This window comes from Sceloporus undulatus, chromosome 3 (assembly GCF_019175285.1).
Source record: "Sceloporus undulatus isolate JIND9_A2432 ecotype Alabama chromosome 3, SceUnd_v1.1, whole genome shotgun sequence".
NCBI lineage: Eukaryota > Metazoa > Chordata > Lepidosauria > Squamata > Phrynosomatidae > Sceloporus > Sceloporus undulatus.
Genome location: NC_056524.1, coordinates 4,289,082 through 4,307,103, shown reverse-complemented (window position 1 = coordinate 4,307,103; position 18,022 = coordinate 4,289,082). Strand labels below are relative to the sequence as shown.

Genomic DNA, 18,022 nt, shown 5'->3' with positions numbered 1-18,022 from the left:
CCATAGGTGTGTTTTGATGTATTCTTGCAAATCGTGGCAAATCATGATGATGATGTTTGTATGGTTACTTAAAGATACCTTGCTTGTGAGCCAAAAAGTCTCCCAGGGAAGTAGAAACCACAGGAATCCTTATGCTAAGGCTTACTGTCTGTAAGACACAAAAGGAGGAAAAAGAAAGACTGCTACCAGGTCTTTAAAGTCAAAGTAGGATGGAAACAGGTCAGGGTGCCTGATGGATTGGTTGCTGATGCTCAATGTTGAGAAACAGCTGAAGGCAGAGTCTTCATCTTCCAGCAGAGCTGATCAACAGCCCTGGTTTCCTTCCTTTTTCTCTCCTCTGCAACCCAATAGAATATCAGCTAAGCACACTCCAAAGCCACCCAGTAAGACTGGAGTTCCCAGTGACCCTGGAGTTCTGACTGGTTGTTTGGCAGCTGGGAGGATAGAATGGGATATCCTCAAGCTTGTTTTCTGCTGCTCTAGGGAATAGGTCCCAGAGCAGTGGATTCAAACTACAGGAAAGGAGATTCTACCTCAGCATTAGGAAGAACTTCCTGACAGTAAGAGTTGTTCGACTGTGGAAGACGCTGCTGCCTCTGAGAGTAGCGGAGTGTCTTTATTTGGAAGTTTTTAAATAGAGGCTGGATGGCCATCTGTGGGTAGTCCTTTCGTTGTGTCTTTCTGCATGGCAAGATGTTAGACTTGATGGCCCTTGGGGGGTCTCTTCCAACTCTATGATTTTATATTTCAGTTCTGGGCACTACAGTCCAAGAAGGATACCAACAAGTTGGAATGCGTTCAGAGGAGGAGGACCAAGATGGTCAAAGATCAGGAAACCAAGTTCTATGAGAAATAGCTTAGGGACCTGGGTATGTTTAGCCTGGAGAAGAGAAAATGAGGAGATATGACAATCATATTTAAATATCTGTAGGAGTGTCATATAGATAATGGAGCAAGCTTCTTTTCTGCTGCTCCAGAGACTAGGACATGGAACAATGGATGAAAGCTACAGGAAAAGAGATTCCAGCCGAACGTTAGGAAGAACGTCCTGATGGTAAAGCTGTTTGACATTGGAACACATTCCCTTGGAGATTTTGGTGGAGTCTCCTTCTTTGTAGGTTTTTAAACAGAGGCTGGATGGCCATTTGTCAGGGATGCTTTGATTCTGTGTTCCTGCATGGTAGGGGGTTGGACTGGATGACCTTTGGGGTCTTTCCCAACTCTATGATTCTATGATACAATAGGAGCATTTCATACTGCACCCTGTGAAGAAGAAATTCCTCAAAAACTTCTGATGCATTGTACATTAGTGTCTGACCCTCATGGGGTCTATAAGCCACCTGATAAGGTTTTAATACACCAGACTGGGTATATATCCACACTACAGAATTAAAGCAATCTGACACTGCTTAACTGCCATGGCCCTGTTCTACAGAATCCTGGGATTTGTAGCTTGGTGACGGACCAGAGCTCTGACAAACCAGGCAAACTATTTCATAGAATCATAGAATCATAGAGTTGGAAGAGACCGCAAGGGCCATCTAGTTCAACCCCCTGCCATGCAGGAAATCCAAATCAAATCATCTCTGACAGATGGCCATCGAGCCTCTGTTTAAAGACCTCCAAGGAAGGAGACTCCACTACACTCCAATTTTAGGCTGCATCAATAAAAGTATAGTGTTTAGATCAAGAGAAGTAATAGTGCCACTGTATTCTGCTCTGGTCAGGCCCCACCTGGAATACTGTGTCCAGTTCTGGGCACCACAATTCAAAAAGGACATTGAGAAACTGGAGCCATGTGTCCAAAGGAGGGCAACTAAAATGGTGAAGGGTCTGGAAACCTTGCCCTATGAGGAACGACTTAGGGAGCTAGGGATATTTAGACTGGAGAAGAGAAGGTTAAGAGGTGATACGATAGCCCTGTTTAAATGTTTGAAAGGATGTCATATTGAGGAGGGAGCCAGCTTGTTTTCTGCTGCTCCAGAGAACAGGACCTGGAACAATGGATGCAAGCTCCAGGAAAAGAGATTCCACCTCAATGTTAGGAGGAACTTCCTGACAGTAAGGGCTGTTCGACAGTGGAATGCACTCCTTCCTCGGAGGGTGATAGAGTCTCCTTCCTTGGAGGTCTTCAAACCGAGGCTGGATGGCCATCTGTCAGGGATGCTTTGATTGGGATTTCCTGCATGGCAGGGGGTTGGACTGGATGGCCCTTGTGGTCTCTTCCAACTCTATTATTCTATGATTCTATGGTTTTGTGAATGCTTTCTTTTCTTTGTCTTCTTGCCAGTGCATTTTAACTGAATGATACCATTTCAAGTATATTACTGTAATTATTTCTCTGTGTACGTTTTCTTGTTTGTTATTATGGTTTTATGAACCTATTGGCACATCCCTCTGTTGTAATTTAATTCACAAACTAGCAAATGCCAGCTGCTTAAGATTTAAAGTACACCATACCCTGGTAGCTAGTTTTAGACAGCCCCTTTTAATATGCTTTCTCCAGATCTACTCTTCCCTTTACAATAATTGAAACCTAAGGGAGAGCCTGGCATATAAATTGACTTATATATGTATCATCATGAGCTGAAGGCATCAAAAATGAGTTTATTACATTTTGAAAAATCAGTGTTTTAAGCTGGAGGCCATGCTGGCTGGGGGATTCTGGAATTTGTCATCCAAAAAAGTAATGTTTCCTAGCTTTAGTGCAGCCTAATGGTTTCTGTTCCCAGTCCACCTGAGTATTGTTCTTGAACTACAAGAGTACAAGTGATGGAGTATGTGGGAAAAGAAATTGCAGTCATCTGTCTTCTTGTTGTTCTCTTACAAACACCAGCCTTTAGGGTTTCTGAAAACAGTTTAGAGAAGCTTGCTGATGGCTTGCATGTTTGCAGGTTCAAAGTGGGAAGCATGAGCCAGAATGAGCTGCCAAAGAGCAACCCAGAGCCTTGGAAAAGTCACTGCAATCTTTCACAAGTTTTAGATTTTAATTTTTTTTTCTTATTTTACTAGGCACTGTGGTTGGGAAAGGAACCTTTTTTAAGGGAGATGTCTGTGCTTATCAGGTAAGATGACTGAAGTTTAAGCAAATATGATACCCTTTGCTCCTGAGTAAATTCATTATCATTGATGGAATGGTAGGAATAAAAGACTTCCAAGAGATCAGGGACTGTAACCTGGTTTTGGAGATGTTCACACTGCAGTCTTCTTTCATTGCTGTAGTTAGTATGGGGTGTGTGTGTGTATGTATGGATGTGTGTGTTTATATGTGGTTCTATGAATTTCCTAGAGTTTTCTAAGACAAGGAATGCTGAAAGATGGTTTGCCATTGCTTCTTTAGAAAATATATCACATAGCAGTGTGTCTCAAAGTGGTGGTCCAAGGTTCAGTATTGATCCATGAAACAATGATTGCTAGTCTGTGGTGAGCTTCCATGAAAGAAAGAAACAGTTGTAGTGGATGGGCCTAAGTATGCTTCTGGTCTCTGGTACACTGGAGGGAAAATCCTGGCTGGTCCCCCACAGAAGACAACTTAAGAACCTCTTGATATTCCTTGGTGGCCCCTTATCAAAGTACTAACTAGGCCTGACCCTGCTTAGCTTTCAAAATTAAAAAGGATCTGGTGCCTTAGGCTCCACATCAGTATGGTACCAGAGAAAATAAAACAATCCCCTTCTGGTTTCTTTGGAATTAAATTGGCTCTGATTAATCGGACATACTGTACTTCTAACTCAGCGTATTTGGAATTGCAACCAAAGGCTTTCTCTTATGAATGCTTTTTGCTTTGTGGCTTCTTCTGTCGCTTGCAACTAACTCCAAAATTGCCTGTGCAAGGCTGCCAAGGGAGCCAGCATGAGATCTAATCATTATAGGTATACTTCAGATGGTGTTGAAATACATTGGAGGTGGAAGAATCATCCAGTCACAATGATCAGCTTTCTTTTTTTTCTCATATTAGGCTCGTCTTAAAGGCATCTAGAAGGAGCACCATCTGTTCTGTAGGTAAGTGTTCCCTCCCTCCCAGCCTTATAGCAAATGCTACCAGCATTGCCATAAGAAGGAACATTGCCTTTAGTCCTGGAAGCCTGGGATGCTCTACTCTGTGTTGCTGTGTGGAAGAAAAGTTGTTATTGTGTGTAACTTGTCCCCAGGCTGCTGGAATCAGCATTTTCCCCACCCTTTCTCCTGGAGGGAGGGAATTTCTTGTCTTCAAAGCCTCTAGGTACTGTATTACAATTCACACTTTAAATATGGATCCCTTGTACTATTTAAAAATGGGGGGAGGGGTCCTTATTTTTTAAAAATGAGAGAACTTTGGCCACTTTTTAATTTTGTTTGGGGATAGAGTTGAACATTTTTGACAGTCAGTTTGTTCCCCGGGGACAGAAAATTGGACCCAAGACTCATTACAGTTGCCCATTCCTGTGACATGGGGACTGTCAGGTTTATGGATAATATGAGCAAAGCTGTTGGCTCTTGCTGTTACCCAGTGGGAACTATGGTTGATCTGCCACCTGTTGAAGAGTGGAAGGTAGAAAGTGATGCTCAGGCTATTTATCAGGGTTGTTTATTTGACATTAGTGATATTTTGAGTAAGGAGCCCTGGAGTTCTTGAAAGGACCGCTGGAAAAGCAGTAGGAGAGTAGCCTAAACATTTAAATGCCCTATCCGAAGGACTGTAGTCTTCCATTCAAGCCTCCTGAGGCTCTGAGATCTCCAGGGGAAGACTTTATCTTGCTTCTGACACCCTCAGAGGCATGTCTAGTGGAGATGTGAAAGAACGTCTTCTCAGTGGTAGCTCCAAGTGTCCACCTTTCCTGCCAAGGGAAGGTGGACTGCCCTCCACCAACAGAGTAAAGGGAACTTAGAACGTAGAAGACCAGGCCTGGCAAATCAAGGATCCAACATTATTTTGAGAAAAAAATACACTTGTCTCCCACCTTGACAGGCCAGAATCTGAACAAAATGGGAGCCCCGAGTCCTTACATCCTAATATAGTTTGCCAAGGTTGCCAAATTACTACCGCAGAGCGCATATGTTTAGAAAATTCCTTCAAGCTGATGAGCGGGATAGAAATCAAAACTTGGTGTCTAGGTATCAATTGGTCATATACAGCATTCTTTAAGGGAGGCAAAATAATGCTGTGTAACCTTTACCGTGCCAGATAGTTCTTTTGGAGGAATTTCCCAAACACCAGATACACAAATAACAGAGATGCAAATACTTCTGGGGATTAGCAGATGAAAAGCCACTTTAATTCTTTCTCCAAAGCAAAGACTTTTTCTTGTATGTAGGGGAACTTTTCTCTGCAGAGGGACGGGCTTTTAGGGTGTTGGGGGGTTATCTAAAATTTTTAATATGATAACTTGATTGCCTTTACGCTAACGTTTCATGTATACTGCTTTTTAATCTTTTTATGACCCATCTTGAGTCCTGTTTCTGGGAGAAAGGCAGGGTATAAGTCAAATTGGCATATAAAGCAGTGTAATGTTTGTCCAATCCACACTGCAGAAATAATCCAGTTTGGCACTGCTTTAACTGCCCTGTCTCAGTGCTAGGGAATCCTGGCAATTGTAGTTTATTGTGGCACCAGAGCTCTCTGAGAGAGAAGTTGAAATGTTTCAAATGAATTCCCAGAATTTCCTAGCATTTAGCCAGGGCAGTTAAAGTGGTGTCAAACTGGATTATTTCTGCAGTGTGTTTTGGCATTTAGCTGTATTTCTTTGAAGACTGGCAGGTGCCTAAGACTCTGTTGTTCTAGCTTCACAGCAGAGAGGGGAGTTTAGGGAGCTTTCAGTGAGCTTCTTCTGTTTCTCAAAGGATGCTCACTGGTGAACTGCCGCAGGAACTACAGATCCCAGCCAACCCATGGCATTGGCCGATTTAGACATTTGCTCCTGGCAGAGGTAAGTGTTTTCAAATATTAAGCACTATTCATTTTACAGTTTCTTAAGGCTGAATTTCCAGAGACAATGTCAGGGAAGGACATCATTAGGTGGATTCTCATCAGTATGAGAGATTCTGAAGATTCTGTAGAAGTTGGCAAAATGTTAGGAGGGGATGGAGAAAAGGCAGAACTTCTCAACAACGTCTTTGCTTTGGTCTTCTCTGGAAAGGAGAACAGTGCTCAAACTGGGGGAAATGGAGCTGGTGATGCAACAAGAAAAATGCAGCACAGATTAGATAAAGAGGTAGTGCAGGAATACCTGGTTACTCTAAGTTACTTTTACAGTCTAAAATGGTTGGTTGGTTGGTTTGATTTATAACCCACCCTTCTCACAAAAGTGGGGTTCAAAGCAGCTCACAAAAAGGTGAAAAAAAACAATAAGTACAAATAAAAGCACAAAAAGGTATAATATTAAAAGACAAAGAAGTTATAATATTTTAAAGATGATAATAGTCAAATCAAATCAAGAAAAGGTATAGACTTCACACACATTTGTTTTCACTTGTTTTAGCTATGGTAGTTGTTACAGATTCTTAAAACAAATGTTGTCTATTGTTTCACCATTCCTTTCCATCCTGAGTTGTTTGTTTTGTTGAATTGTAACAATATTCCCCTGTGATATTTTGCATACATAAACCATAATAATGTTCATTATAATAATTTGCCAGTGAAATACAGCAAATGGGGCAGGCTGGGAACAGAAATAAGATTTTCCCTCTAAATAACATTACAAGACATAAGATTTTTGCATAAGACCCATTCGGTAAAGTAGTATTTTAGGCCCTGAGTTAGCTATCATTTCCCTCTCAGTTTCAGGACCTGTCTTATTTTTGCTTTATGTGCTGGGTTAAAACCATTTCAAGCTTCCTGAATTGAATCTCTTGCTGTTGCTCAGCAGCAGTAAGAGAAAAGCCACCCCAAACTGTTTCCAGAGATCTAGCTTTCTGAAAGGAGGCCTTTTTAATTTGGAAAGATAATGAACCAATAATTTATCTGGGCAAGGTGCCTTGAAGGCAGAAGTTGAAATAGGAGCCGTTTATCCTAGCTTGTCAAGAATCTTCTGGGAGGAGAGTGTTTGTTTTTTTTTCTTTTTAGGTCTGCTAAGTCAATTCCTTTCTACCCCACTTGGAAATGGGTGAGTTGGGTCTTCGAGAAGTGAAAGGCTTTTGTAGTTGGAAACCTGAGTTGGGTCACGGCCTGTTGGATGCAACACAAAAACTGCAGTTTGGAGCAAACCAATGGTTGAATTATTAAGATGACAGAGACCATGCTGTGAGAAAGGGTCATAGCTCACTGGTAAAGCACACTGTTTGCATGCAAAATGTCCCAATCTCAATCCCCAGCCAAGCCTTGGAATGTTGCTTTGCAGAAGGATGTCTGTAGCAACTGGCTAAAGCCATGCATGACTGAGCAGAGTGGCACACATGAACCTAAAGCTCTCCATAGCTATTTCTGCTCATCTGTATCCCACTAAGCGATAATGTAGGGTCCAAAGTCTGCACACCCCTCACCAGACCTCCATGAGCTACATACTTCTCTATCCATCACTATTTGAATTTTTAAAAATAATATTTTTACCTGTCTTCTAGAGTAGTGTCCCAAATATTGGTCCTCCAGGTGTTTTGGTCTTCAGCTCCCCGAAACCCCACCCAGCATGGCCAACAGTCAGGAATTCTGGGAGCTGAACATCTGGAGGACCAAAGTTTGAGAACCGCTGCTCTAGATGGTTGTGGGGATAATTTCTCCATGTTTTTCACACGCACACACATCAGGCTACGTTAAGTTAAGGCATAGAACTAGGAAGCAAATTGGATGTCATTGACAGTTTTATGAAGAAACCTTTCTGTGTCTTAAGTAGCCAGCTCCTTGAGGGCATAGGTAGGGTTTTGTGTAAAATAAATGTGGCTGGGAGCACTCAATTGGCTTACAAAAAAGTATAGGGGGTGGTTACATATGGCCAACAAGCCATGCTTTCTTCTCCCTAGCGTATGATGTATGAGCATGGGTGTTGGGTTACATTGTGGGATAGCAATAGCATGTATCTTTCTATACGGCTTCTCAGTGAACTCAGCACTCTCTAAGCAGTTTACAATCTGTGAATCCCCAACTAGCTGAGTACTCATTTTACCAGCCTACAAAAGGATGGAAGGCTGAGTCAACCATGGAGCCCCCAGGATTGAACTCACAACCTTGTGGCTGCAGGACTGGCATTTAACCACCACACCACCAGGGCTCCCTGGATAAAAAAGATAGTGTGTCAGAAAAAATGCCCACAGTTAGCCAGTGCACAAATTATCCATAGGTAGGCTAGTGATACTCCTATAATTGCTTGTGATACTTGCAAAAGATTCAGAAGCTCATTCTGGATCTGATATAGCTCATGTCTACTCATGGAGCCCTTACTTCTATGGTGGAGCCCCTAAGAGGCTTACCCTACGTCTTACAAGTTAGTGGTGTTTAGGAGTATATATAAGAGTATATTCTTATTCTTTAATTTCATTCAGTTTTTATTTCTTTCATTTTCCTGAAGTAGCCACAGAGCATCTGGGAAGTTTACACAGAGCCCTAAGGGCTCCTTGGAGCACAGTTTGGAAATGCAACTGATGCATCTTGTTGCATGTGGGTCAGAAAAAACTGAATTTCTCTCTTCTCTCCAACTGATGCCTTAATGTACTCTACCTCTGGTCCCCCAATTTGGAGTAGGTGCGGCCCCTGCCTTTACTATTCGGGGTCAAGATGTATCAGCTATAGTTTAATGTCTGAACTGTGGCTTCACACACTTACTGTTACATTCTGAGCTTTTGCAGGTTTGGATACTCCCAGCAGCATTTTAAGAGAAACTTAATTCTTTTTGTACAGGCTCCGAAGAAGAAAAGGGAACGTTTGCAAATGAAAGAAATTGACCCCGGGACAGAACATGAATATGGGGTCTTGAACATAGTGATGACTGGCTACGACATGACCTTGGTGGAGCACTATGCTCAGTACGTCCACAAACTCTGCAATCGGCTGTCCGTCAAAGTAGAGGAGAGGTAGGGTACTGTTTGTCAGGGCAGGAGGTCTGTACTTTTGGACTAGAATCCTTTTGTAGCTTTATGTTGGTATAGGTGGGGGGTTATACATAAGGAGGTACTTGATACCTCAGTATGCAACATAGGGAAAAAATTAAAGGGGTCTCAAACTGGATAATTTCTGCAGGGGTTGGTGGTTTTTTGTTGTTGGTTTTTTTGGACCTTGGATACACACACACACACACACACACACACACACACACACAGTGATAACAAAGTAAATGCAGTATTTGAGGGGCGTTTACTAAAAGATGGGAGGAAGTTCTATATCCTTGCCCATCAAACCTTGGATTTCAGTGGGTGGGAAAGTAAGTTTTAGCCACCCTATAACCTGTAGATTGCAGGGAGTAAATAATGTGTGTGAGTCAGACAAAGAGAATGAATGTGTATTGGTGTGAGGGAGTAGGTGAAAGAGCATAGGGTTCCACATGCAGACTTTCCCAAGATTTGGAGTGTGGCCCTCAGGGCCAAAAATGTTGGACACTGTATCTTTGCCATAGACTATGATCCTCAAATACATTCAGTGGCAGCCAGTGGCTCTTGGCATGGGGAGAATGGCAAAACCAGTCTAGGTTGTAGTGCAGACTTTAAAAGGACTATGCGAGGTATTGAATTCCCCCACCTCCAAATAGGTTCACGAAATCATACACCTGGAAGAGACCACAAGGGCCATCCAGTCCATTCTCTTGCCATGTAGGAAGGCACAACTAAAGCCCTCTTGAGAGGTCTCCATCCAACGTCTGTTTAAAAACTTTAGCTCCTTTAAATCTTGTTTGCGTTTGTGGCACAAAATAATGTATTATCTTGGGAGAGGAATCTTACTGTTCCATTGTCTTTAAATCCTTTTCTTTAAAAAAAACCCAACCCAACACTTTCTTGTATCTGACCTCTGCTTACTATTCTGAACATCTGAAAAAAGACAAGAAATGTGTGCTCAGCTTTCACACTCTTTTTGAATTTTGGTCTCTTTGCTTCATACTGCGTTCAGAGACGAGGTCTCCACTCATTCTCTCCAGCCTGATTCTCTTCCTAACCTGCATTCTTTGAAAATCCCAGAAACTGTGTTGAGATCAGAGCAGGCAGGCAAGCAATATGGCTTTGTTCTACCTTAAGGAGAAACTCCTAAAAATAGGACAAAGCAACCTTAAAGAACTGAGTTTGAATGAGTTTTAGAAACGTATCAGATAAAGTCTGGATAAAGTCCAGTTCAGGAGGAGCTGGACTCCTGAATGGGATGTTTGGCCTCTTTATTAAGAGGACTGCAAGGTGCATAACCAAATGCAGTCAGCCCTCCACATTTGCACTTTTGACTTTTGTAGATTTGATTAATATGATCCCTCGAAGAATCTCTAGATCCTCCAGTGTGATTCTGTTGCCAACTTAATAATAATAATAATAATTATTTATATCCCGCCTTTTTACAAAATGCAATCGGGGTGACTTATAAGATTAAAATATACAGTCCGAACCCTCAACGCCCACCCCCCCAAAATACAATTAAACAATGTAGAATTTAAAACATAAAACATACTTAAAAACAATACAACAACTGTGGTGAAATCAGAGGTCAGCAATTAGATTTTCTTTCTGATAGCCGGAGAACTATTCAGGAAAGGCTGCCAAAAGTCTTGCTGGAGGACCTAGAGATTCCTAGAGAGGTGTTCTTTTTTTAATTTGCAGTTTTCCCACTTTCAGGGGATCCTGTACTCCTAATCTAAGTGAATGTGGAGGGTCCACTATGAGCATAATACCATGTATACTCGACTATAAGTGACCTTGTGTATAAGTCAAGAACAGGTTTGGGGGCAAAAATTATGGATTTTGATATAACCCGTTGGACTCCTGAATGGGATGTTTGGCCTCTTTATTAAGAGAACTGCAAGTTGCATAACCCAATAACAATAATAATAACAACAACAACAACAACAACAACAATAATAATAATAATAATATATTTCTAGCCCGCCCAATCACACAGAATCCGGGCGGGTTACAACAGTAAAATACATCAAATTACAATAGAATTAAAAAATCAAACATGGCCTAGACCTACCCCCCCCTTTCCCAGTACTAAAACAGAATTATACAGTAATAGTATAAAAACATTAAAAACATTAAGCATTAAGTGTTTACTGTTAAAACATTAAACAAAAATAGGCAGAAAGATAGGCGAGGAAGAATAGAGTCAGCCCTCCAGATTTACACTTTTGACCTTTGTGGATTTGATGAATATGTTCTCTCTAGGAATCTCTAGGTCCTCCAGTGTGATTCTGTTGCCAGCCTCTGCCAAAAGTCATGCTGGAGGACCTAGAGATTCCTAGAGAGAACACTTCTCTAGGCATTTATAGGCCCTCCAGCACAATTTCAGGGTCAACAGCAAGATCCTTCTCCCAAGATAATACATTATTTAATGCCACAAACACCAACAAGATTTAAAGGAGATGTCTTCTTCTCATGGTATGTCCAAAGTACAACAACCTGAGTTAAGTCCTCATGGCTTCTAGGGTTGATTTGCTCTTGGACCTATTTATTTGTCTTCTAGTAGAACTCTCTTCCAGCACAACATTTCAAATGAGTTGATTGTTTTCCTGTCAGCTTTCTTCACGAACACCCTGGCTATGTTAAAGAGAAATCTCCAATTGCCACATTAGTTTGTTGTGTTGTTACTCAACTTGAAGCTTTGGGATGAGGTCTATAAAGGCCCTTGAGGTCTCTTCCAACTCTTAGGATTCTATGAAATATGTGTTGCTAATCCCCACCTCCTTTAGCATCTCAAAAGCAGATTTCCCTCCCTGTCCACACCTTTGCAGTCACACAAAGCAGAATTCAGTACAATCAGGCCTCATTAGCACAGAAGGCTTTGCTCCACTGAGCCAAGGCACCCCATCTTGTTTGCAAGGCTAATTTGCTGCAAAGACTCCCTCAGCCTTGCTCCCTAGGCTGAAAGTTCATCCCCTTTTTTGCTGAGTGGTGTGGAAATGCTACCCCTTCACCCCACCAGCATTTCTGAAATGCTGATGCCTGATTTGTTTTTCCACAGCTATGCCATGCCCACAAAGACCACAGAGGTGATGCTGGTGCAAGAGCAAGGTTCCAAGATGCAGCTGGATGCCATTCTTACCACCCACCAGCGTGTAGTTCAGGTAAAGAGGAGGAGGTCTTGCCTCTCTCTCTTTCCTTTTGTTCAAATAACACTGTGACAAGGGGGGGGGGGGGGGTGTTCAGCTGAGATGCAGGTTTTCATTCAGGTCACTCTTGCCTAAATAATTGCACAAATATTTTCTCACCTGCCTTCCACCCCAGTGAGATTTTGAAAAGAGTTTTAATTCCTTTTTTATGACTTTTTTATTTTTGGTAAGCCACAATAGTGTTCATTGGGCCTTCCACATTCGCTGGGGCTAGGGATGAAAGTGGAAAAAAATCACAAATAAAAAAATATCACAATTTATTTTACCTGAGAGAATGCCTCTTTAGGAATCTCTGGGTTCTCCAGTAGAACTTTGTTGTCAGCATCCACCAGACACTGACCATGGAATTGTTCTGGAGGATGTACAAATGCCTGGAGATGTGTTCTCTCTTAAGAATCTCTGGATCCTCCAGTGCAACCTCTGGGGGATGTTAACCATAGAGTTGTGCTGGAAGAACTAGAGATCCCTAGAAAGAATGTATTGGTAAAATCCATGAACAATCAAATCGGCAAAAGTCAAATCCACAAACACGGAGAGCTGATTGCAGTTAGTGCCATTAGCTCTTGTTGGAAATGGATTCATTGCAAGCAACTATGGGTGCAGTTTTACATTTTTGTTTGTACTATTCCCTCTCCAGTTGAACAATCACTCATATTTTCTCTCCTCCCCAAAACGTAGATTCACGGTTTGAGTGCCACATTTGCTCCTGTTCTCTTGGAGATCATTCAGAATAATCAGCCTGAAGGAGTACACCTGTTAGTGAAAGAGGTATGTCAATTCTTATTGAAGCATTCATGTTGAGCTATGGGTGGTATCCATAGTTTTTTGTGGGGTTTTTTGGCTATGTGGCTGTGTTCTAGAAGAGTTTATTCCTGATGTTTCGCCATCAGCTGTGGCTGGTAACTTCACAGAAGGAAGTTCCAGCATTCTCTGAAGATGTCAGCCACTGCTGCCGGCGAAACATCAGGAATGATCTCTTCTAGAACCTGAACCACATAACCCGAAAAACCTACAAAAAACTATACAGTAATAATAACAACAACTGTTATTATTCAAAAATATAGTCATGTTAGTATGTAGAATCAGTATATAGTGATATCTTGTAGCACCTTTGAAATCACTGAAAGAAGTTGGCAGCATGAGCTTTTGTAGACTTAAATCTACTTCCAAATGCATCTGAAGAAGTAGATTTAAGTGTAAAAGCTCATGCTGCCAACTTCTTTCTATCAGTTCATCTCGAAGGTGCTATAAGATCTCTCTACAGTATTGTTGTTCAGAACTGAGTTGCATGGGAGCATGACATGCTTTGGGCTCCAAATATTTACCTGGGCCTCCACACCTGGGAAAGACTCAAGGGCTGAAGAAGCAGGAAGGACTTTAGAGAAAGGCGGGCTGTAAATGAGACAGAGACCTTGTAGGCCCATCCAAGGAACCTAGAAGGATTGGAAAAATGTCTGCACTGGGCAAGAGGATAGAAAGCAACTGACCTAAGCAAGGTCATTAGAGTTGCTGTTTGGGAGTATGGCTGTAGCTAGCTACCTTGCAAGAGCTGCCTGGAACAAGAATTTAAGGGAGAAAATGGGCCAGACCAGGTTCTCATTTCTGCAGAGACTTGTTGTTGTTGTGTGCCTTCAAGTCATTTCTGACTTATGGTGACCCCCAAAGGCGAACGTATCCTGGGATTTTCTTGGCAAGATTCATCCAGAGGAGGTTTGCCATAGCCTTCCCCTGAGGCTAAGAGCATGTGACTGGGTCAAGATTACCCAGTGAGTTTCATGGCTGAGCTGGGAATCAAACGCTGGTCTCCACAGTTGCAGTCCAACACTCAAACCACTATACCATGCTAACTTCTGCATACCTCAAATTGTAGCTGATGGGAAGCTTTTGTACCATGGAGCTCACTTGCAAGAGAACCTGTCCTGTGCAGTTCTTACTGGTTTCAATAGAGCTCTTGCAGGAGAACTTCCCAAGGGTAATAATCTTTTAATTTACTCCCCTCTTTTCAATAAGTTGTCATCTTTGGGATTTTGCTCACATAATTTCTACCTAGAGAGGCATTTTCTTTTTTCCTTAGCCAGACCCAGGTGCTTAAAGGCTTGCTCTCTTTTTCTGTCTGGGTAATTATGCACTATGAGCCATCTCTTGGGGGCAAATCTTAAGCAGTCCTGTGAAGCAGAACACCAGCAAAGGGAGAGCAGACCGACTAAGAGCTTTGGGAAAGTGAGAATTTTCTAAACTGAGAAAGCATAGAGATGGCAATTACTTTATGGTTCCATTCTGTTGACTAGTTTAGAGCATATTCTGCATCTGTGTGCATTTGCACAATTCCCAAAATCCCCCACTGCCCATGGAAATAGACCCTCTCAGGGGGTCTATTAATTTAGTAATCCATTGTCTGCTGGGAATCTCTCTGACCCTGGGTGGGTTCTCATTTGCATTTGCTAGGCCTTGATTTTGCTGTTTTTCAGGATTGGGAGCCAAACTCTGTTTACTTTCAGGGCTTCTTCTTTCCTGTTGAAGTTGTCCAGGTGTTCATGGATTTCAGTGCCTTCCCTGTGCATTCTGACCTGATAGCTGTTGGCATGGTCCAGAATTTCAGTGTTTTCAAACAGCACTTTTTTTTGTGGCCAGGATGGTTTATAACATGTTCTGCTACTTTTCTGGCTGACCCTGTCTGCAGTGTCTCTTGTGTTCCTTATAGTAAACAAGGTTTGGCTGCCAATCATGAAAAACACCAAAATCAAGACCCAGCAAATGCAAATGAAAACCACTCAGGGGCGGGGGGGGGGGGGTGTTTCCCAGCGGACAATGGATTACTAATTAGAGACCCCCAGAGGCCTGGCCATTCACTGACAGATCAACACACAGATTAACATGTAAATCACTTCCTCTCAACCAAGCGTCACACAGTATGTGTGTGTGCACACACACACACCCCACTCCCTCCCATGCCAGCATTTTCTGTAGATGCCAGCCACAGATGTTGACAAAACATCAAGAATAAACACTTCCAGAAAATGGCCACATAGCCCCAAAACCCCACAAAAAGCTATGTTTCAGGATTGTTTTTTCTGTGTAAAAATCACTTTTTTTGGTGGTGGTGGGAATTGATCTTGTAAAAAAAATGTGACTAGAAAGTTTTTTGCATGAATTTTTGTTGTAGTTGCAAAAAAGATTTTCTGATGCAAAAAACACTTGAGATAAATCTACATCGGTTTTTTGCACAAAAAGCATTTTTGCACACACACACACACACACAAAATCACAGGAAACTTCCAAAAAGCAGCAAAGGTGTTGTGCAAATAATCATTTGCATGAAAAACGTTTCTGCATAAATCGCACAATTTTTGTGCAAATCAAAAATCCCAGCTGTATTACTGTGCAGAATTTCCTGACACACATTGGAAGAAACTACACGCTCTCTCCAGTCTGTTGTCCTTCCCAACTGCAATTCCCGAGTATCAGGAAACCCATTTTTCCACCAGGAAAGAAATAACAGCAAATATGTTTTCCATTTCTCTGCACACGCGGGTGATCTAGTAGCCTCAAATAAGGCTGTTCACCAGTTGTTTCCACAGTACTGAGTTGAACCCTCTCCCTAACTTTGTGTGTTCCTGATACACCTTGGAAAAGATAGTTAACATTTCACTCTTCTCCACTGATGAGCCTTTTTCTGCTCATTACACTACAGCCCCTGTCTGAAGCTCACCAGTAACATTTGTCTCCTCGTAAAGAGGGGAAGGCAATGGCAAACCATTGGTAAGTTGGCAACTAGTTGAAGGCACACAACAACAACAGAGAGGAGGGAAGAGACAAGCAATGACTTATACAGAGTTGCAGCATGTAGCCTCAATTACTTAATGAGTAATTTAGGGTTCTGTTGTGTGCCTTCAAGTCGTTTCTGACTTATGGTGACCCAAAGGTGATCCTATCACAGGGGCTTCTTGGCGAGATTTATTCATAAGGGCTTTTGCCTTTGCCTTTCTCTGAGGCGGAAAGAGTGTGTGTACCTGGTTGCGTGTGAAATGTGGAGATATTTAATATCTAGTGGGGGATTTCTTTGGCCTGGTATAATTCTTTGCATGACGGCTATTCGTTGGTATCTCTGCCACCTATCAGGATGTCTGAATAGGATAATATGGGGGAAATGAACCCTTTACCAGACAGAGGGGCTGACACCAGAAAGTACTGAAAGACTTGTTCTTGATGTTCTGCTCTTCCTCCTCCCACAGCATACAGAAGAAGACTTCAAGAGCCGACTCAAGGATCGTCCACAACTTGCAGAGCTGCTTGCCCAAATGAACTGAGCTGTGCTGTGATGAACATCCGTTGTGTGGCAGTGTTTGGCTCGATCTGGCAGGTTCCTTTCCAGCTTTCCATGGATAGAGTTGTCTGTGTTTGCAGATAAACCAATTCATTTCTGCAATAAATCATGCAATTTTTTTTGTGGTATGCTGCACTGTTTGCAGTACTTTTTGAACCTGTGGAATGGGACTGTTTGTTTCTTGCAACTAAACCAATGCTGTTCCCATCACCATCTGCACTGACTCAGAGTTCCACTTGCAAAATTCACCTAGTGAGGTTTGGACCATTGGTCAGAAGGCAGTCCATGGGCCAGAATGCACATGTAATTTACACCTACTTGGTTCATACTTCAGTGCCACCTGGTGGATAGTAAAATCAGAGTAGCTGATGCAGAAAAGGGAAAGCCATATTAGTTTGCTTCAGCATAAAAAGGAAAGGGAATCATAGAATTCAAAGAGACCACAGGGGCCATCCAGTCCAACCTCCTGCCATGCAGGAACTCACAATCAAAGCATCCCTGGGAGGAGGACAGTACCGTCACCCTTCTGTACAGTTTGGCCTGCTTTATCCATGGATTCAAGCAAAACCTTGATTTTGACATTTTACCTAAGTGACACCATTTTACTACTCACTGTATTTAATGGGACTTGAATATCAATGGATTCTGGTATGCATGGGGAGGGTCCTAGAACCAAATCTCAGCAGATACAAAGGGCCCACTGAACACCTTTAAGACACAGCATGAGCTTTCATGGATTTCAGTTCACTTCCTCAGACACACTGATGCAGTAGAAATTAAACCCTTACAAGTATTTCAAGCACAGTTGTGAAAACAGCAACAGAACCAGTGGCAGAACATTTCAGCCTCTCAAGACACAACGGTCACAGACCTTCAAGTAACTGTTCTGAAACAAACAAAAACGAGAAGCTGAACTGGGAAATATTTATGCATATCAGTCATTCAACGGAGTTATGATCAGAGCTGTACATACATATATGGTGTGTAACTTGCACTCTTCACCATTTAGAGCAGTGATCCCCAAACTGTGCTCTTTAAGGGATTTTGGAATTCTGCTCCCAGAATCTCTGACTATTGGCCAACATGGCTGTGGCTTCTGGAAGCTGAAGTCCAAAATCTCTTATAGGGCACCGTTTGGGGACCACTGATTCAGAGGGGCTGGACAGATGGGGGGAAAGTGGTGGACAGAGGCTGCTCCTTTACCCCCACACTGTTGCTGTGGCAACCACACGGTGCCAGCAACGATGCGCTCCAAAAAGGAGCTGTGAAATGCTAGAGAATCCTGGGAACTGTAGTTTATAGTGGCACCAGAGCTCTTTGACAGAGAAAGCTCAATGTCTCACAAAATCATTTCCCAGAATTCTCTAGTATTGAGCCAGGGCAGTTTAAGCAGTGACAAACTAGATTATTTCTGCAGTGTGTTTTGGACCAGTTTCTTGGCAGGCTGCTGCACACAACATGAGTTAACACCCCAGCTCCATGAGGACTCTCT

At 42.3% G+C, this 18,022-nt stretch overlaps 1 protein-coding gene across 1 annotated transcript; it reads left to right on the top strand.

Annotated features, from left to right (window-relative positions):
• Positions 1-2,728: 2,728 nt before the first annotated feature.
• MRPL48 (mitochondrial ribosomal protein L48) lies at positions 2,729-16,658 on the top strand. The gene is made up of 7 exons (XM_042460125.1): positions 2,729-3,065; positions 3,959-4,002; positions 5,821-5,906; positions 8,807-8,979; positions 12,059-12,161; positions 12,885-12,974; positions 16,439-16,658. The coding sequence occupies exons 1-7, from the start codon at positions 3,049-3,051 to the stop codon at positions 16,511-16,513; spliced, it is 588 nt and encodes a 195-aa protein (XP_042316059.1). The 5' UTR covers positions 2,729-3,048; the 3' UTR covers positions 16,514-16,658.
• The last annotated feature ends 1,364 nt before the right edge of the window (positions 16,659-18,022 follow it).

Coding starts and splice junctions, on each gene's coding strand:
- MRPL48 (XM_042460125.1), top strand. Junction 4,003..5,820: donor GAGCACCATCTGTTCTGTAG/GTAAGTGTTCCC, acceptor TGTTTCTCAAAG/GATGCTCACTGGTGAACTGC. Junction 12,162..12,884: donor CCCACCAGCGTGTAGTTCAG/GTAAAGAGGAGG, acceptor CCCAAAACGTAG/ATTCACGGTTTGAGTGCCAC.